This window comes from Planococcus citri, chromosome 1 (assembly GCF_950023065.1).
Source record: "Planococcus citri chromosome 1, ihPlaCitr1.1, whole genome shotgun sequence".
Lineage (NCBI taxonomy): Eukaryota > Metazoa > Arthropoda > Insecta > Hemiptera > Pseudococcidae > Planococcus > Planococcus citri.
Genome location: NC_088677.1, coordinates 88,609,954 through 88,630,744, shown reverse-complemented (window position 1 = coordinate 88,630,744; position 20,791 = coordinate 88,609,954). Strand labels below are relative to the sequence as shown.

Here is a 20,791-nt window from a genome sequence, read left to right as displayed (position 1 = left end):
GAGGCAGAACAAATTTCTCTCGCTTACGCGACCAAAAATGCAGTACAATCTGTCTCTACAAGTTCATAGTTAATTTCAGCTTTCCATCTCCGCATTTGATGAAGATTTGGGAAAATTCTAAGTTTCAAAAATTTACTGGAGGCTCCAGTAATTTTCAAATAATCGCTGAAGGCTCCAAAACGACTTGAAATTCACCTGCAGTCGACTTCATAGCGTATTGAAATTAGTTTGCAGAATTAATTTTGTTTTTCCAACTCCATTTGATGAAATTTTGTGGGAATTTCGAGTTTCAAAAATATGCTAGAGGCTCCAGAACTGCTCAAAACGGGTTGAAGTGGGGTGTATCCCAAATTTCAGCTTTCTAGGTCAATTTGGTAAAATTATGATTTTTTCTCACATTTTGGCCAAAATTTGATTTTTGAAAATTCACCAAAAATCGTAAAAGGCACTTTACCACTTGAAATTTTGACGGGTGATGAATTTTTGTCTGCTCTTTTGATCTACCTTTGTACGGTTTAAAAATTTTTATACTAGTCCTATGTTGGAACACAAAATCTACGATTTCGGCTGACACAACATTATGAAAATATCTCAACTTTCAATATGTTGAAAATTGAGTTGAGGCAGAGGCACTGGAGGGGTGTGGATGAGTGTAGCATAAAATTGCACTTCATATTCGTGTTCGGGGTGTTCGAAGTGTCGTGTACGAGGCATTGAGGGGACTCCATAATATTTAGCCAGTACTTCTGTAATCCAAGCCTAGAAAAGACAGTTATGAATAAACAAAGAATATAACATGAGTTCATTTATTTCATCATATTACAATTCGATTAACGAGTCATATGAAAATGACACCAACATTATGAAAATAGCCCAACTTTTATTATAGTAAAAATGAGGTGGGGGCAGAGGCACTGCAGGGGTGTGGATGAGGGTAATAATAAATTGGACGTCATATTCGTGTTCGGGGGGTTCGTTTCATATGGAAACGACACCTCGTTTACCAAAAACAATAATTTACACCGGAATCCATTTTTACCCCCATCTGTAAGTTTTTTCAATTTTTGACCACGGCCCACCTCAAATTTTTTTTTGAAAAAAATATATGTTTTTTAGGCATCAAAAACACACTTAAGAATGCTATTCCCATTTTTGTGCCGAATCATGGTCATCGCTAAAACGGGTAAACAAAGCTAAAAAACCCCATTTTGAGAGGAAAATATGGGGAGAGGGGGTGAGAATTTTTGAGGGGATATCTCTTATGGATGTTTACAACATACTGAAAAATCAAAAGAATCAGTTCACATGGGGCTGAGAAAATTTTTCTTTTATTGTAATTTCAGAAAAGGGGGGGGGGTCTCAAAAACAGAGCGGTCTGGGGGTCTGAAACTTTGCTGACGGAAGGTGCTCAGGGGTATCCACCTTCCATGCAAATATCAACCCTGAAGCTCTCGGGGGCGAGTTCACCATACTTATCCACCTATAGCTTTTGAAATAAAAAATGATTTTTTTAAAAAAGTAACCGGATTTTTATTACTTTATAATTTTTTAAATAAAATTCAATCTATAAAATAAGGCATATTTTGCGATAATTATGATGAACAGTTTTTCTTATCGATATGAGTATTGTGAAGGTATAATAAATGTAGGTATATTGTAAAAACACCTTCGAGTTAACTGGTTGAAGCAGGAGCAGGTGCAGGGGCAGAAACCGAACCTGTATTTTGTTCTCCAGCTACTTGTTTGATAACTGAATCGCTATTTTTGAACCATTTTGCGACGGTAGCCTGTAATTCGTTCGGTAATACGTCTCCAGTCAGCACACTTTCTACAATTTTTTCCTTGGTAGCGGCGTCGAAAGTTTCCAAATCAACAGCCAATGTATGTGTCAAAATGGCTCTGAGGAGTATAAAAATTGGTAAAAACAATACAAACATCGATGTACTCGTAATTAAGAAATAGGTAACTAAATGGACTCATGTACACTATAATTATAGTTGGGTGTGATAAGGGAAGAAATTTAATTTCCATTTCATACTCACTCGACAAACATGTAGTATGCTATGTAAGCTTTCTGACATTTATCTTCCAGACCTACAAAATAGAATGAATAGCAATGCATTCGAATAATACACCCAAAGATTATGTCGAAAGTTGATTTTTTTAAATTATTTACGCGAGTTTATTAACACTAGAATTTTATCTAAGTACCTATCATAAAATAATTCTTACGGTCGGTCTTTCGAGCAGCATGGTATAAGAAAATCAAAAACGAGTGCTTGTTGGGTTCAATTTCAGGAACCGATTTCAATGTGTAGTTGTAAATCTTTCCAACTTGCATTCTACCTTGAGCATCGTACTAGGTATGGAAAATTGAGAAAAAAGACTTTAGACGATTGAATTTGATGAAAGAGAAAAAAAAACATCTGGATTTTATACTTACGAATCCAATTTGTTCAAGGATGCACAGCAGATTACACCACTGAAATAAAATTAATACGATTTTAGTACATGCATATAATTTTATACTAATTTTGTAAATTACCTATGTCGGTATTTGAAAAAAAAATAGGCATAGACTCGCAAGAATTATCGATTTTCCGAATGAATTGCATGAAAAAATCGAAAAAATTGTCAGTTTTTGACTTACTTATAAGTACCTACCTACTTTTCTTGATTTCTTGGAGTTCACAGGAAATTACCATAATCGCGTTCTAAAATATTTATCCGAGTGATATTTTCCAATATTTTTGCTCAATTAATGCGAAATATTTGCGAAGAAAAAATTTTCAGTACGCGAATTGATCCAAAAATAAACGATTTGCAAATTTTTAAACGCCCAGCAGAACCTTAAAAGTGGTCTTGTATTTTGACGGAAATAGCATAGATACAGATTGATGCAGAATCTCAAGTACTTTCGCCTAGGACCGGGTCATTTTCCCAAAATAGGTTGGCTATAGCGACAAGAAGATAGGATCGAAAAAATACGGTTTTTTCGAAAATGTCCTCTGTTTGAGGGCTCATTTTTTCCCTCCAAGGGTACCTCCGGAACTAAATATTTTCCTGAATGATTTTCAACTCAAAATGAAAGTCTCTGCGGTGAATTAGGTCAGAATATGCCGACTTTTTTGGAGGGCGATTCACCCTAATGTGCATGTGTAGTGGAGTTTCGTATCTCTAATCTCGACGGATCTGTTTTTTTTTCAAGTTCTGAGATTTTGGGTGAAAATGAGGATGCATAAGTTATAAGTGTATTTATGCTTACAACTTACTTTATAGTGCCATATAGTTGTGACGGTTTCTCCATTGATGACGTGAGTTCGTAATTTATTAAGTGAATCTACGAATAGATACCATTGAAAAAGGTTATTAGAATAATGATACTTACGAGGGAACCTCTTGAAGAGTCACACTCCGATTTGAATGGGACCGCGATTTTTGGAAAGAGCATAGTCTAAAACTCCCAAAACCAAATTTTCAGCTGCCCAACATCATATCTCGATATTTGGTGAATTTTTGAACATTCAAAATTGACTGTTTTATGGTGAGTAATGCTTTTTTTTAAAAGTACGAACTTGATCAATAAAAATGGTCAAAATCAGTCCCAAAACAAATATTAATTACCCAAATCCAAATGTCACCATTTCGGAATAATATAGGAGAATTAAAAATTGCAATAAAAAAACATTTTTACCTAGCCAAGATTTTTTTACGGGAAATTGTCGAGGGTGACCCCCTGAATAATTCCTAAGAGTTACCATCCTTTACCCCTCTTGCTAATTTTTTTATGGGGGACTGAACCCCCCCACAATAGGTTTTTTGCAGTTTTCTCCTCAGGGGTTGATTTTACGTCAAAAACAGTTCAGTACTTTTTTGTTCTACGTCAAATTTCCGATCTAGTTATATGTATATCAACTGTCCTCCTACCCCCAAGGGGGGTGGGGCTAGAACCATTCAAATGAGAGGGGTTTTCTAAAAAAACACAAAAAAGCTATCGGCGCGTAGGAGGGGTGAAATAATCCCCGCTGAGCACGAATATGACCTCCCGCTACTATCACTTATAGTTTTCTCCAGAGCCCTCAGCCCCCTCAGTGTTTATTATTCCTCCTCGAGGATTGATTTCACATTTGAAATAGATCGGTAATTTTGTTCTACATCAAATTTCCTACAAATTTTGTCCACCAACTTTTCCTCCGGCGACCATGGGAAGGGGGTTGAGGCCTCTGAAAATTGGCTTTTCAGAAAAAAAATACAGTGAATAGCTAGTAACCTTCTCTGTAATATGTAGAATGAATTATGGCATCGTTAAAATCGAGATCAGCCCTCCCCTCTTTTTAATAGGTACCCTTCATCATGATCCCCCCCCCCACATAACACCCTCATTTTTATTCGTTAAAATATTACGTCTATGCCGAAAATCACACATCCTTATTTTCCCATGAAACTCATTTCTTTGGCATTTTCTCAGGTTTACACATATCTTCAAGAGGGACTCTGGAGAGGGCTTGAAGAGTGTAGCAGACAATCTGAGGTCGTATTCGTGCTCAGCGGTATCGAATCATATGAAAACGACACCAATGTACTCATCAAAATAATTTTATTTCAAAAATAGTGAAAATTGAAGGGGGCTGAGGGGCTCTGGAGAGGGTTAGGTGACTGTAGCTGCAAATCTGAGGTCATATTCGTGCTCAGCGGTATCGAATCATTATTAAAACGATACCCTACTCATTAATAGTTATTTTTCTCAAAATTCCCATTTCACCCCCCCCCACCCCGCTAAGATACATTCTTCCAATTTTTCACCACGGCGCACCGAAGCAAAAATTTCTAATATCGTATATGATGTTTAGGAGCCAAAAATACATCCGAAAAACGTGTTTCCAAAATTATACCTCGCAATCTTGATTCTTAAAATAGGCATAAAAAATGAAAAAAACCATTTGGAGGGGTAAATATGAGAGGAGTGGGTTGAAAGTTTTTGTGGGGATGCCCACCAAAGATATATATAACATCCTGAAAACTTTTCAAAATCGGTTAAAATGGGGCTGAGAAAAGTGTTATTGAAATTTCAAAAAAGGGAGGATTCCCCAAAAAGGGGAGGTGGTGTGGACCTGAAATTTTTCACGCGGTAGTTTCTCGATGGTACCCACCTTTCATGCTAGTGTCAACCCGAACGCTCTCGGGGACTATTTCACCCCTCCTACGCGCCGATAGCCTTTTTGTGTTTTTTTGAAAACCCCTCTCATTTGATTGGTTCTAGCCCCATCCCACTTCTTGGGGGTAGAAGGACAGTTGATATATCACTAGATCGGAAATTTGACGTAGAACAAAAAAGTACTGAACTGTTTTTGATGTAAAATCAACCCCTGAGAAGAAAACTGCAAGAACCCTATTTGGGCGGGGGGTTATTCAGCCCCCCATAAAAAATTACCAAGAGGGGTACAGGATGATAACTCTTAGGAATTTTTCAGGGGATCACCCTCGACAATTTCCCGCAAGAAAAACATGGCTAGGTAAAAATGTTTTTTTTAATGCTTATTCGCCTATACTACTACCTTTTCCAGCCATTCTGGAGCCTCCAGCGCAATTTTTCAATTTCTCCAGAATTTTGAATTTGCTCCAGAAGGCGTGAATATGCAGTTGGGCAGCTAAAAATCGAGTTGTGTATTATACTCGACCTGTTTAACTAGTTTATCCACATTTGAGCCGATTTTGAGAGTGGCACCTGAAGATTGGTTTTTTGAGGTGTCACTCTCGCTCCAAAACGGCTGGAAATGGTAGAATTGGCGCTCCGGGCGTTAGTTCTTAAAGAAATACAGCAATTTGCGCAAATTTCAAAAATTTCCTCACAAACGGTCATCTTTTTATTTTTTGGATTTTTTAATTTTGAAAAAAGCTGGTCAAAAACCCACTTTTGAGGTGTCACTCCTAAAATCGGCTCAAATGTGGATAAACTTGTTAAACAGGTCGTGTATAATACGTACACAACTCGATTTTTTGCTGCCCAACTGCATATTCACGCCTTCTTGAGCAAATTCAAATTCTGGAGAAATTGAAAAATCGCGCTGGAGGCTCCAGAACGCCTGGAAATGGTGAAAGTTGAATTTGGGGGGTTAGTTTTAGACAAAATACAGCGATTCGTGTGAATTTCGAAAATTTCCACACAAACGGGAAACTTTTGATTTTTTTGATTTTTTGATTTTGAAAAAAGCTGGTCAAAAAGCCACTTTTTAGGTGTCACTCTCAAAATCGACTCAAATGTGGTTAAACTTGTTAAACAGGTCGAGTGTAATATATGTACAACTCGATTTTTAGCTGCCCAACTGCATATTCACGCCTTCTGGAGCAAAATCAAAATTCTGGAGAAATTGAAAAATCGCGCTGGAGGTTCCAGAATGGCTGGAAATGGTAAAATTTGGATTTGGGTAATTAATAATGATTTTGGGACTTATTTTCACCATTTTTATTGATCAAGTACGTAGTTTTTAAAAAAAAGCAAAAATCGCCATAAAACAGTCAATTTTGAATTTTCAAAAATTCGCCAAAAATCGAAAAATGAACTTGGGCAGCTGAAAATTTGGTATTGGGGATTTTAGACTATTTTACAGAGTTCCTACAGCAATTTCAGAGAACTTTTTTTTTTTTTTTGGTCGAATGGACCCTTTCCGTATGCGCCCTCACATATATAACCGTATACTCGTTTCTAAATACTTATTCAGAATGCTCATATTACAAAATGTAAACTCTGATTTATGCTTCGGCTTTTCAATTTCATGAAAACTTTCCTTCTAAGTTAAAATAGTAGGTACCCAACCTAATTAAAAAATTACCTTCGGTAACTGGATAAGTAGCATTACAATGCTTGGCAGCAGCTTCTTGTTTTTTTTGTACTTGCTGTTCAAATGTATCCGCTGCCGGAGAAGCTGCCGCAAATACAAGGGCTGAACCAAATACCGCCGCGAACACGATGAATTTCATGACGAATATCCTATTTTTAAAAAAATACTTTTTTAAAGTATAGATAATGTAATGACGAAAAAATCGTCCGTATTCACTTCTTTATAATTTTCCCCATCTGTAAAATATGTATTACTTCGTTTCAGTTTTATCACTTCTTTTAAATACTATGATGCTTCAAAAAGTAACGTCCGTTTCGGGGCTAGCGCCAAAACTACCGAACCAATCAACGTGTGCTTCTAGTATGTTGTAGGCCAACTATTTCTCTCTCGTTTGCCGGGTCGCTGGTTATTCTAGCTTATTTGGTTGCTTCATAACATCAGTTCAAAGTAAATGCTTTTTTTGAGGCTTGTGCCCAAGAAATGATTTTTGGAATTACTCGTTTTTTAATACCAATACAAAAAGCACCACCACAATAGGAAAGTTCAACCAATCAAGTTGTGCTTTTGGTGGAATGTAGAGTAACCCTTCCTCTTTCATTTGCCGGGTCGTTCATTTTTATAGCTTCACTGGTTGCTTCATAACATCAGTTCAAAGTGAGTGCTTCTTCTGAGATTCGAATCTGGGAAATTTTTCCCTGCATTGCTCGTTTTTTATGGCAAAAAACACAACTGTGAAAGAAATCCATGATGAAATTGTCCTCGAGGTATTGTCTGAATGCAATGGATATCAGAAATGTGCATCCTATGGTTGAATTCTCGATGAAATTCGCGCAGGACAGCGTTATGGAAAGTGGCGCTTGTTGCATGGTGTCCGGTGCAATCATCATCAAAGAGGCTTGTTTGGCCTTCACTGAGCATATTGACCAAGTAACACTAATTTCTGGTATCCATTGCATCCAGACCATATCAGAGGACAATTTTATCAACAATTTTTTTCGCAGTTGTGTTTTTTGCATTGAAAAAGTGAGAAATTCTGCACATCATTTCTTGGGCACAAGCCTCATAAAAAGCATTTACTTTGAACTGATGTTATGAAGCAACCAAATAAGCTAGAATGACCAGCGACCCGGCAAACGAAAGAGAAATAGTTGGCCTACAACATACTAGAAGCACAAGTTGATTGGTTCGGTAGTTTTGGTGCTAGCCCCGAAACGGACGTTACTTTTTGAAGCTCCATAGTACTTTCAAACTATGTATAAGAAAGAGCGGCCTCTTATAAAACCATCCCATACCTTTTCCTCACCTTTCCATCATAAACTGAGTTTACTGTGTCGCCACTTTTTTCCAATGTTTTCTTCCTACTTAGAAAAACAAGCGGCTCGCAAAGTTTTATTGAGCTGCTTGTTAAAAATGTGCATCCATTGATTTCTATAAAAACGTTAGTGGCTTCTTAAATCCGTCCTATACCTTCCTATACCAAAAAACAAGCAAACAATAAAGTTCTCCTTTAGAATCCACTTCATAAAAAGTGCAGTGGCTTCCAAATGTAAAATTCCATATTTCACAATGCAACCTTTTCCCAATAAATACTCAGCTCTCTGTATGCTAAATAATCAGTTCACTTGGAGTTCTCTCCGAGTTCAACTTCAGCTTCTTACTTTGCTGTCTTAAGTATTTTACTAGTACATACCTAGTGTTATCTTTTATCAAAGTATGTGATTTCAAGTTGTACCTGCTTGTTCGCGAATATCTTTTTATACAGTTGTGAATTCATTTCTAACAATAAACTTTTAAAGTGAACTTTTTCAAACTTTTAATTTTTTAAATTAATCGGAGATCCTGTCATCACAAAATGGCGCCCGAATTAAAGAATCCATCTTCAAGACATCTTTAAATTGTCCAATCCACCCAAAAGTCATCTTTAAAATTGCTAATGGTAATATCAATTTTATGCCAGTCTACTTCAATGCTTTTAACATTATTTTAAAAGTGGCTTTAGATATAATTGTAGGCATATTTTTATTTTAATGAGTCAACTTCCCAAATCCCCTAATAAATTCGAATTGCTCTCTGAAAGTGAAACTGAAAGCACAGAGAAAGGTTCAGAAACTGCTCAACTCACCACATTTGGCTGGGTTCATAACCTACCTTTAGAAACAGTTGATTTTATTATATTTTCGATTAATTTAAAGAATACTCAACAATTAACTAGAGATCAAAAACTAAAATTACTCAAACGATACATTGAGGAAAAACAAGATCAACATATAAAAGCTAAAAAAGCTTATCATTACTTTCTCTCTCAAGAACTAAAACCTTAGGAAGGTATAGGATGGATTTAAGAAGCCACTATCGGAGATCCTGTCATCACCATAAGTATAAGTACGTATTGAAAAATGTCCCCGAAGTGATGCATTTCAAGCCTGATTTCCCTTTAACCACCTCATTCACGAGGAAACCTACGAGTATATCGAAGTGTTTATCTATGATTTGAACGAGACCAAGACTTTTGAAAAGAGCATGGTCTAAAACCCCATAACCAGAATTTCAGTTGTCCCGATTGATTTTTTTGTTTTTTGACGAAATTATTGACAATTTCCGATGATTTAGACTTTTAAAAAAAATATACCTGCCGATACTTATTCAGTGAAAATGAAATGGAAATTACCCTGGAAGTAATATCACATCCCTAGAACCGAATTTTAACCATTTCTGGCCATTCTGGAGTCTCCAGCGCGATTTTTGATTTCTCCAGATGGCGTAGAAAACGATAAAAATCTAGTTGAGATTCATCCTCGACCTGTTTGAAGGGTTTATCTATATCTAAGTCAATTTCCAGGCGGACATTTGAAGTGGTTTTTTTTCAGTTGGGTGGCAATTTTTTTAGGGATATTTCGAATATGTACTCAGATCGAGAACAGCTAAACCTTAACTCGATTTTAAGCTTCCCAAATTAATTTCTACATGCCTTCTAGGGAAATTTTTAAACTTTGAAGAATTCTAAAATCGCCCTGGAGACTTCAGAATGTCCAGAAATGATGAAATTCGGTTCGAGTAAGTTGATGTTATGTAGTTTCAGGACCAATTATTCATCACATTTTTACAACGGATAAATTTGACTATATTTTTTTAAGAAGCATAAATCGCCGAAAACGGGTAAGTAATTATGAATTTCCAAAAACTCGTCAAAAAAATTTTAATTCGGGCAGCTGAAAGTCTTGAGAATGGCTGAAAACCACCACATTAAAATTCGTAAATAGAATAAGTATGTTAAGTCAATCTTCAACTTTATCATTGATTAAGTACAAAAAATGTACCTAAGATTCAAAATTTCCCATTTGAAATCAAAGAGAATATTCTCAAGATACCTACAGTTGAATTTGTTTTTCTTTTTGAATATTTTCAAAATCATAATCTACGCTTAATTGAAAAAAGAAAGAAAAAGTTGTCGTTGCCCATAAAAATGAATACTTACCTACTCGTATTTTTCTATATCAATTATTCATCTTCACATTCTTACCTGGTTTTTAGGGCAGACTTCTTGAAACACTACAAACAAAAGTATAGTACCTCCTCTGATAAACTTGTGCAACGAAATGAACCTTTTCAACAACTAATACAGAGTAATATTGTTGATACTTTTAGGCACGTATTTAAAACTCGAAATTTTATCGATTTACATGATTTTCTCGCTTGAAATAAGTGTTTTTCTCCGCTGGCGTTATCTTGTTTATATTCCGATCCGAATTTCTAAAAATATCAAAATAATTGCATTAATGTGAATTAAACGAGAAATTACTTTGGCAGTTCACCAAGTAGGTAGGTATGCACAATTGCACATGGATTCAGTTTACCAATAACACACTATAACTGATACTTATTACGAGTGTACTCGACTTAGTATTTTGTTCTTCGTCTAAAAAAATTGGTCTTTTGAAGGTTCCAAAAAATTTACATTTTTCAAGATATTTCGGGTTAAAGTTTGCACAATTCCCAAAACTTAGGTGATAAATAAATTTGAAGAACAACAAAATATTTACAAGGGAACCTCTTGAGGTGTCCGCCTCCGATTTGAACTTTTCAAACCTTACAAAGGTAGATCGAAAGATCATGCAAAAATGTATCACCTGTCAAAATTTCAAGTGCTAAAGTGCGTTTTTCGATTTTTGGTGAATTTTTGAAAATCCAATTTAGGCCAAAAATGAGGGAAAAAATCAAAATTTTACCAAATTGACCAATAAAGCTGAAATTTAGGATATATCCTATTTTCGGCATGCCAAATCGATTGGAAACGGTTTCAACCCGTTTTGAGCAGCTCTGGAGCCTCCAGCAGATTTTTGAATCTCGAAATTCCCACAAAATTCCATCAAATTGGAGTTGTAAAGCTGAAATTTATTCTAAAAACTAATTTCAATACGCTACGAAGTACTGCAGGTGAATTTTAAGTCGTTTTGGAGCCTCCAGCGACTTTTTGAAAATTCCTGAAGCCTCCAGCAGATTCTTGAAATTTGAAATTTTCACAAAATTTCGTCAAATGGAGATGGAAAGCTGAAATTTACTCTACACTCCAATTTTAATACCCTCTGAAGACGACTTCAGCTGGGTTCCAGTCATTTTAAAGCCTCCGGCGACTTCTTTGAAAGTTACTGGAGCCTCCGGTAGATTTTTGAAACTTGAAATTCCCGCAACATTAATTTATCAAATGGAGTTGGCAAGCTGAAATTTACTTCGCCGACTACACAGCGGTTTCAAATGGTTTTGAAGATTCCAGCTACTTTTAGGAAATTTTAATTTTCCAAAAAAACACCACACAACCTTTCAAAAAGTCGCTGGATGCTCCGAAACGACTTGAAATCCACCAGCAGTCAACTTCATAGCGTATTGAAATTAGTTTGCAGAATGAATTTTGACTCTCCATCTCAGTTTGATGAAACTTGGGGAAATTTCAAGTTTAAAAAATCTGCTGGAGGCTTCAGGAATTTTCAAAAAGTTGCTGGAGCCTCCAAAACGAGTTGAAACTTACCAGCAGTACTTCGTAGCGTATTGAAATTAGTTTTTAGAATAAATTTCAGCTTTACAACTCCAATTTGATGGAATTTTCTGGGAATTTCGAGTTTCAAAAATCTGCTGGAGTCTCCAGAACTACTCAAAATGGGTTGAAACCGTTTCCAATCGATTTGGCATGTCGAAAATAGGGTGTATCCCAATTTTTAGCTTTCTTGGTCGATTTGGTAAAATTTTGATTTTTTGCCTCATTTTTGGCCTAAATTGGATTTTCAAAAATTCACCAAAATTCGAAAAACGCACTTTACCACTTGAAATTTTGACCAGTGACAAATTTTTGCATGATCTTTCGATCTACCTTTGTAAGGTTTGAAAAATTTCGTGCAAGTCCTATTTGGGCAAGTTTGCTTTAAAATGTTCCTTAGGATGTCCCCTGGAAAGCTGAAAATTACTCTACACTCCAAGACTACTTCAGGTGGGTTCAAGTCATTTTAGAGCCTCCAGAGACTTTTTTGAAAATTACTGGAGCCTCCAGCAGATTTTTGAAACTCGAAATTCCCACAAAATTCCATTAAATTGGAGTTGTAAAGCTGAAATTTATTCTAAAAACTGATTTCAATACGCTACGAAGTACTGCAGGTGAATTTCTAGTCGTTTTGGAGCCTCCAGCGACTTTTTGAAAATTCCTGAAGCCTCCAGCAGATTTTTGAAACTTTAAATTTCCCCAAAATTTTATCAAACTAAGATGGAGAGTCAAAATTCATTCTGCAAACTAATTTCAATACGCTACGAAGTTGACTGCTGGTGAACATGAAGTCGTTTTGGAGCCTCCAGCAACTTTTTGAAAGGATGTATGACGTTTTTTTGGAAAATTGAAATTTCCCAAAGATAGCTGGACGCTTTAAGACCACCATGTAGTCTGCGAAGTAAATTTCAGCTTGCCAACTCCGTTTGATAAATCAATTTTGCGGGAATTTCAAGGTTCAAAAATCTACTGGAGGCTCCAGTAATTTTCAAAAAAGTCGCTGGATGCTCTGAAATGACTTGAACCCACCTGAAGTCGTCTTCAGAGGGTGTTAAAATTGGAGTGTAGAGTAAATTTCAGCTTTCCATCTCCATTTGATGGAATTTTGTGGGAATTTCGAGTTTCAAAAATCTGCTGGAGGCTCCAGAACTGCTCAAAACGGGTTGAAACCGTTTCCAATCGATTTGGCATGTCGAAAATAGGGTGTATCTCAAATTTCAGCTTTCTTTGTCGATTTGGTAAAATTTTGATTTTTCCCTCATTTTTGGCCTAAATTGGATTTTAAAAAATTCACCAAAAACCGAAAAACGCACTCTAGCACTTGAAATTTTGACAGGTGATAAATTTTTGCATGATCTTTCGATCTACTCTTGAAGGTTTGGAAAATTTCGTGCAAGTCCTATGTTGGAACGCAAAATCTGCGATTTCGGCTGACCTGTCAATCAAAATGGCCGCCATTTTGTAAGTAAGGCCAACTTTTTTTTGGGCAAGTTTGCTCTAAAATGTTCCTTAGGATGTCCCCTTTAAGAAAAAAGTTGTCCCGGAGGATCGGCGGGGGGGGGGGTGGTTCAATTACTTCTATAGTCATATGCCGGACTATTTGGCTAAGTTCAGTGAAGACTTTCATTTCGACTTGTAAATTGAACAGAAAAATTTTCAGCTCCGGAGGTGCCCCTGAGGGGAAGCTATGAGTCTTCAAAGAAAATACTTTTACGGTTCTACTAAGCAGTTGAAAATTTTCAAAACCCTCATTTTTGGGTACTTATTCGTGTTCTGAAAATCTATTCTTCTAAAATATTTAGCATCAATTATTATGCCAAATCAAACCCCAGAAAAATTTACAATAGGAGTAGGAGGTGGTAACTCTTACACTCGCACGCTGTAGGTATTTAAGGAGTCACTCTTCGCAATTTTAGCAATAAAATCTTGAATTAGGTATTGTTTTTTGTGATTTTCAAGCTGATCCACCTTCACTAGGAAAGTTGTAAGTATACCGTAATAATTATTTGAACTTTTCATCAACGATTAAAATTTCTACGTAATTTCAAAGGTCAAAAAAATTTGAAAAAATAATAAAGTACGACGACACGATTAACGACTTCTTAGTATTCTAAAGATGCTTGCCAACTTTTCAAATACAGGAAAGAGAAATAATTGCGAAATTTTTATATACCTACATTTAACACTCGTGATATTACAAGTACAAGCAAGTACGTATTCATATATTATCCAGTAAATACGAGTATAATAATCAAAGAGTGTACCTACCAATCTCAGTCATGATGCATTAATTCGCCCTTGACTTGTTGACTCGAATTTTCAAGCGAATCTTTGGTGACAAAGAAAAAATATCGATGCGTCGGAGCAGAAAAAATGTCGCTCACTCTCTTCTCCTTGACCCATATTTTTAAAAATTTCACATTTTTCAAATGAAAAATTCGTTGGCCAATTTATGGACATCTTTATCCATTTTTTACGCCTCATTCTGTCGTAAAAAAATCATCGAAGAAATTTTCAAACTGTGTCCAAAAAATGTAAAAACTTTCTTTTTAAAACAGTATTCATTCGTTTTCGATCACAATCCCCGACTTATGATGAAAAACATACACTATAGACTTGCTTCCATTCGTTTCGAGAATATTTGCTAAAAATTTAAAGACCTGGAAGTTGTGCTTTTTGTGAAAGCTCAGTTTTCAAAAGTTTGCCAAAAATTTAGGAGCAATAATTTAAGAGTCTGAAAAAATCTGGAAAGTGTACATTCTTACGATTTTAGTAGCTGTGGACATTTCGTGATTGGATTCTCAAAACCATGGGAGGTACGGAGTTCCAAAATCCTGCAGGTCAAAATGATTAAAAAATACCTGCGTTGAATATCGTGTGGCTTATCGTTTCCTCGATTTTCGAGAGTGCTGAATACGAATGTCAACTCAATTTTCTGATTCGACCCCTCGAACCCTCTCCATTGGTTTTCAATTTCCTAAAAATTCCAACAATTCCATAACTTGGAAACCTAAATTAAACGAGGATTGCAAAATTTGAAATAAAAAACGATTTTCTAAAAAAATGACCGGATTTTATTACTCGTACTTACTTAATTTTTTTTAAAAAAATGCAATGTATAAAATAAGGCATATTTTGCGATAATTATCTATGATATGATATGAACATATTTTTCTTATCGATGAGTATTATAGGTATACATATAATAGGTTTAGGTACATATGTATATGAATTTTAAAGACATTATCGAGTTAGCTGGTGAGAGAACAGGAGCAGGAGCAGGGGCAGAGACGACACCAGTATTTTGTTATTCAGCTACTTGTTTGATGACTGAATCGTTAGTTTTCAACCATTTTGCGATGGTACCTTGTAATTCACTCGGTAATACGTCTCCAGTCAGCACACTTTGGGCAATTTTTTCCTTGGTAGCGGCGTCAAAAGTTTCCAAATCAACAGCCAAGGTATGTATCAAAACGGCTCTGAGGAGTATAAAAATAATAAAAGTAAACAGTAACGTGTGTAGTACCTATTAAGAAATATAACTAAACGGATTGCTGTTATTCCTAATTAAGTTATTATGTTAATTAGGTGTGATAATGGAAGAAATTTCATTTTCATACTCACTCGACAAATCGATAGTATACTATATAAGCCTTCTGGCATTTATCTTCCACATCTACAAAACAGAATTAGTCAATACTTGCATTATAAATTTCAACCTAATTCTTTTGACAATGACCATATTCGAATAATAGGGCACATCAAAATACACAGGTATGTTGAAAAATTAATTTTTTTAAATTATTCACGCGATGTTTATTAACATAAAAATTTTATATAGGTATCAATCATAAAATAATTCTTACGGTGGGTCGATCGAGCGATTTGGAATAAGTAAATCAAAAACGAGTGCTTGTTTGGTTCAATTTCAGGAAACGCTTTCAACGTGTAATTGTAAATCTTTCCAACTTGCACTCTACCTTGAGCATCGTACTAGGTATGGAAAATTGAGAAAAAACCTTTAGATGATTGAATTTAATCAAAGAAAAAAAAACAACATCAGAATTTTATACTCACGAATCCAATTTGTTCAAGGATGCACAGCAGATTACACCACTGAAATAAAATAAATACGAGTTTAGTATGATTTCCTTTTAATTTTGTCAATTAAGTACCTAGGTCGGTAACTATTTGAACAAAGTAGGCATAGACTCGCAAATATCGAAAATTGGCATAACTGCGTTCTACAATATTTTTCGGAGTGATATTTTCCAATATTTTTGCTGAATTATTGCGAAATATTTGCGAAGACAAAATTTTCAAAACACTGATTTATCCAAAAATAAACGATTTGCAAATTTTTAAATGCTCAGTAGATCCGTAAAAATGGTCTCGGATTTTTACGGCAATACCACACATATACGACGCAGAATCTCAAATAGGTACCTACTTTCATCCATAGGACCCGGTTATTTTTCCCTGCTTCCCCCCCCCCAAGTTCTTACATTAGTTTTTGTGTGAAAATGAGGATGCATAAGTAATAAGTATAGGTATGCTTACAACTTACTTTATAGTGCAGTGTAGTTGTGACGGTTTCTCCAGTGGCGACGTGAGTTCGTAATTTATTGAGTGAATCTAGAATAGATACCATTGAAGAAAGTTATTAGAATAATGGCACTTAGCATCATGGCTACAAAATTCATTTAGGTATCGTACCTAACATAATTAAATAGGTACTTAATTACCTTCCGTAACTGGATAAGTAGCATTACATTGCTTAGCAGCAGCTTCTTGCTTTTTTTGTACTTGCTGTTCAAATGTATCCGCAGCCGGAGAAGCTGCCGCAAATACAAGGGCTGAACCGAATACCGCCGCAAACACGATGAATTTCATGTTGAATATCCTAGGTGTGGGAAAAAAATTTTAAAAATACATTTAAGTAGGTCCTAGGTAGATAGACAATTTTTTTATTTTTGGCGAAATTTTGAAAATTCAAAATTGCAAATTTTTGGTGATTTAGGTTTTTTTTAAAAAAAAGTATACCTACTTATTCAGTTAACCTTTCAAGGCCCAGGCAAATCCTGAGATGTTATGAAAAAATGCTTTCAATTTCCTGAATAAGATCATCACAAGTATCACTTTTACTCACAGTTCACCCCCCCCCCCAGCCCCTTGAAGCCACCTTGATAATGATAGACTTAGTTATTTGATTATTGTCAAAAATCGAGGTAGCAAAAAACCCGATTGGGTCAATCTTGGAACTGAATGATATACGTAGTTTCATTAGATGTAATGAATGAGGGAAAACATAATTCCAGAGCACACCTCACCCCTTTTTGGGGGGGGGGGGGGCAAACATTGATAAAACTTGGTATAAAATACAAGGACCCATGCTCCATTTTTGGATGAACATATTGATGGTTGAGCTTTCACAAAACGAAATCAAGAAAGGTGTGTGCAGGGTGGACCATGAGCATTTTTTTACAAATTTGATAAACTTGTTTTGGAAAAAAACTGAAAAAACAGAGCATGAATAATTATGCAGAGTACATAATATGGAAATATTCTCAAGTAGGCTTGAAATGACAGAAACAAGAATTGAAAGGAACACAAATGCTCTTAGTGGGACACAAGTCCAGAAAATCTACAATCCACCCATCAAATCTGTTTATCACACCGTGGATATTCTTTCTCAATATTTGTCACCAAATTGTAAAGGGTTAGATAATAATTAATAGCTTAGGTCTTAGGGATTATCATCAACACTTAAGGGAAAATAATTCGACTAGAGATGTCAATGTAAAGAGATAGACCTATTTAGAGATTGGGGCTTTAATTCAATCTTTCCTGAGTACAGTTATATGCCTTGGATAGCCAGTTCGGAGATACTATTAAAAATTCTAACACTTACAGTTTTAGGCCCATTTGACTGTATGGATCAAATGGGTACTTGAGCATGACGTAGGGGTTAATACTTGAATTAACTTATTTATGGCGTTCGGGGGTAAATAAATAAATTAAGATGAAACCAACACCTATATCTATACTCCGTGTGTCTCGATATAACTAAAACACACACCCTAATAATACACACAATTAATGGTAAATCTAATTAATTGTACCTTACTAATAAATTATGATGCTGTACATATTTTACGTAAGTAAATTGGTTATTTTACTTACGACACCAGGTTGTTATAGCTGACGCGTTTGCTAGAAGTACCTATAACGAATATGCCCGAGGGTTGTATTATTTCAATTATAAACGAGAATAAAGATACTGAATAATCCATAATTAAGGACTTATTCGGTTATTTCATAAAATGCACACGTTATATCAGAATCGAAGCTGGGCTTCCGCGAGTTGATCAGGCTCGACAAAATAATGTAACTAGAGATATGCTTCTAATTACACCCACAACGAATGGACATACACAAAGTCCCCTAGCTTAACCTTACATTATAGAGGCAATTTGGGTAGTGATGAGAGCTACTCAATCTCGGTGGCTCGATGCTCGCATCTACCATCTCTTGATGATCGAGTCACTCCCATCTCTAGTAGGGGTATCTCATTTATGAGTAATTGCACACATAGACACATAGAGATATCATACAATAAGCAACACATAATGTCGCAAGGCATGATGCCTCCTGACATAATAGTTACCTACATCCCACAAAGGTTAGCAGTGCAATTGTTTTTCTGCAGAAATATCGAAATAGGTTCATCTACCACTTTGAAAAGCTTTACACTGCCAAATTGCAGCTGTCTCTGGCATTACATAACGTTGAAGCATTCATGAAGACGTCACTACTCACTATCCCTCCTTGATCATAGTGTAGGCAGTTCTACATCATAGAAATTGCACACGCAGAAGTTATTGTTTCCAATTGTGATATTTCATTATGTAGAACTACAATATCTGTGATTGAGGAGGGATGGTGACGTCTTCATGAATGCTTCAACATTACGAAATGCCAGAGACAGCTGCAATTTGACAGTGTACTTAAAGCTTTTCAAAGTGGTAGATGAACCTACTATTTCGATATTTCTGCAGAAAAACAATCATAACACTAACCTCTGCAGGACCAGGATGTAACTATTTGTTGACAAAGATCGAGAAAGTATTGACTTCAGCAGGAATTTCTCAAAACTTTCAAAAGTTCAGAGTTCTGGTTGAACAGCAGTTGAAAGCTTTTTACTGAAACTCAAATCCCCTGAATCCAGTAGTCATAAGCATAGACACAATCTCATGATTGTAAGCAACGACTTCTGCTCATGCAATTTTCACGATGTAGAACTATATATATTATTTATGATCAAGGAGAGATAGTGACTTCTTCATGAATGCTTGAACATTATGAAATACCAGAGAATGCTGCAATTTGACTGTGTAAAGCTTTTCAAAGTGATAGATAAACCTATTTCGATATTTCTGCAGAAAAACAATCACACTGCTAACCTTTGTGGGATGTAGGTAACTATGTATGTATTTGGTGACAAATCGTCAGTTTCCAATACAAAGGTTACATGTCCATGTTTTTTTCCCCCAGGTTTTAAACGTTTTGGGTATGGTTATAGTAGGTCTTTAAGTAGGTACTCATCAAAAAACGTAAAAACGTGGTTTGACAAACAACATTTTTTTTTTTGATGAGTACCTACTTGAAAACCTACTATAACCGTACCCAAAACGTTTAAAACCTGGGGGGAAAAAACATGGATATGTAACCCTTGTATTGGAAACCGACAAAATATCGAGAAAGAATATCCATGGGGTGTGATAAACAGATTTGATGGGTGGATTGTAGATTTCCTGAACTTATGTCCCATTAAGGGTATTCTCTACCTCTGCGAAAACGTTTGAAATATGAAGCCGATTTGTTTGTTATTTTCATTGTTTGTTCATAAGATTGTGTGTAATTAGTGAACGAATTTAGTCGTACTTATGTCCTGCGACCCGCTCCCATCTAAACTTCAGACGGGGATTTCTCCGTGAATTTTCAAAATTCTTTCAATTTTTTTTCACCAATGCTAATACTGTATTATTGAAAGCGAGGGTATGTAGCCATATTTTCTAATTTAGCTTTTCCAATGGAGATCTGAGCATCAGTAGTACCTCCATTCAATTCCCAATGACGGCCACAAAATGACACAAATCAAAAATATCTCGACATACCCTCACTTTTGAATGTTTTCTGAGGAAAATAAACCAAACCCCACGAAAATCCATCCAATAGTTTTCGCACAATCCCCGGCCAAAGTTCGTAGTTTTCACCAAAAATCACTACTGATAACAAGGGGTAGAGAATAGCTCAAGAGCATTTGTGTTCCTTTCAATTCTTGTTTCTGTCATTTCAAGCCTACTTGAGAATATTTCCGTATTATGTACTCTGCGTATTCATGCTCTGTTTTTTCGGTTTTTTTTTTTCCGAAACAAGTTTATCAAATTTGTAAAAAAAACGCTCTGCTCCACCCCAGAAAGGGGGTGAGGTGGCTTCGGAATTATGCTTTCTCTCATTCATTACATCTAATGAAACTAAATCATTCAGTTCCAAGATTGTCCCAATCAGGTTTTTTCCTTCCTCAATTTTATTTTTTGACAATAATCGAATAAATAAGTCTATCATTATCAAGGTGGCTTCAAGGGGCTGGGGGGGTGAAATGTGAGTAGAAGTTATACTTGGCATGATCTTATTCAGGAAATTGAAAGCATTTTTTCATAACATCTCAGGATTTGCCTAGGCCTTAAGGGTTAAACAGCAAATAATGTCCAGTTAGTATAAGGCTAGAAACGAAAAAAACGTTGAGAAACCTAGTCCTTCGGCTTGTGCAGCGCTCGTTTGTCTTTCAGCTTGGGCAAATTCCAGACAGCTATACTTTTATCGCGCTAGTCGACATATCGCACTTCGGGAGCAATAAGGT

At 35.8% G+C, this 20,791-nt stretch overlaps 3 protein-coding genes across 4 annotated transcripts in view; all 3 read right to left on the bottom strand.

The window, feature by feature from the left end:
• Nucleotides 1-20,791, bottom strand: part of LOC135840100 (uncharacterized) — a 55,722-nt gene that overhangs the window by 12,245 nt on the left and 22,686 nt on the right. The window lies entirely within an intron of this gene.
• Nucleotides 791-10,558, bottom strand: LOC135840034 (uncharacterized). Of its 2 annotated transcripts, none has more exons than XM_065356349.1 (7): nucleotides 10,360-10,558; nucleotides 6,831-6,988; nucleotides 3,273-3,340; nucleotides 2,444-2,482; nucleotides 2,212-2,359; nucleotides 2,043-2,094; nucleotides 791-1,899 (listed from the first exon to the last, which is right to left on the bottom strand). In XM_065356349.1, the coding sequence occupies exons 2-7, from the start codon at nucleotides 6,976-6,978 to the stop codon at nucleotides 1,674-1,676; spliced, it is 681 nt and encodes a 226-aa protein (XP_065212421.1). In that variant the 5' UTR covers nucleotides 6,979-6,988; nucleotides 10,360-10,558; the 3' UTR covers nucleotides 791-1,673. The 2 variants fall into 2 exon arrangements, with proteins under 2 accessions (XP_065212421.1, XP_065212430.1); XM_065356358.1 differs by having other exon boundaries at nucleotides 2,233-2,359.
• On the bottom strand, nucleotides 14,920-18,176 carry LOC135840023 (uncharacterized). The gene is made up of 7 exons (XM_065356340.1): nucleotides 18,052-18,176; nucleotides 16,614-16,771; nucleotides 16,436-16,503; nucleotides 15,946-15,984; nucleotides 15,735-15,861; nucleotides 15,493-15,544; nucleotides 14,920-15,347 (listed from the first exon to the last, which is right to left on the bottom strand). Exons 1-7 carry the CDS (start codon nucleotides 18,159-18,161, stop codon nucleotides 15,176-15,178), a joined length of 726 nt encoding a protein of 241 aa, XP_065212412.1. The 5' UTR covers nucleotides 18,162-18,176; the 3' UTR covers nucleotides 14,920-15,175.

What these genes read in the sequence shown, in the direction of transcription:
- LOC135840034 (XM_065356349.1), bottom strand. Translation starts at nt 6,978, where the DNA reads ATGAAATTCATCGTGTTCGCGGCGGTATTTGGTTCAGCCCTTGTATTT. An exon ending in TCCTTGAACAAATTGGATTC is followed by an intron (nt 2,360 to 2,443) that starts GTAAGTATAAAA and finishes TTCCATACCTAG; the next exon opens with TACGATGCTCAAGGTAGAAT. An exon ending in TAAGAATTATTTTATGATAG is followed by an intron (nt 2,095 to 2,211) that starts GTACTTAGATAA and finishes TCTATTTTGTAG; the next exon opens with GTCTGGAAGATAAATGTCAG.
- LOC135840023 (XM_065356340.1), bottom strand. Translation starts at nt 18,161, where the DNA reads ATGGATTATTCAGTATCTTTATTCTCGTTTATAATTGAAATAATACAA. An exon ending in TACTTATCCAGTTACGGAAG is followed by an intron (nt 16,504 to 16,613) that starts GTAATTAAGTAC and finishes TATCTATTCTAG; the next exon opens with ATTCACTCAATAAATTACGA. An exon ending in CAACTACACTGCACTATAAA is followed by an intron (nt 15,985 to 16,435) that starts GTAAGTTGTAAG and finishes ATTTTATTTCAG; the next exon opens with TGGTGTAATCTGCTGTGCAT.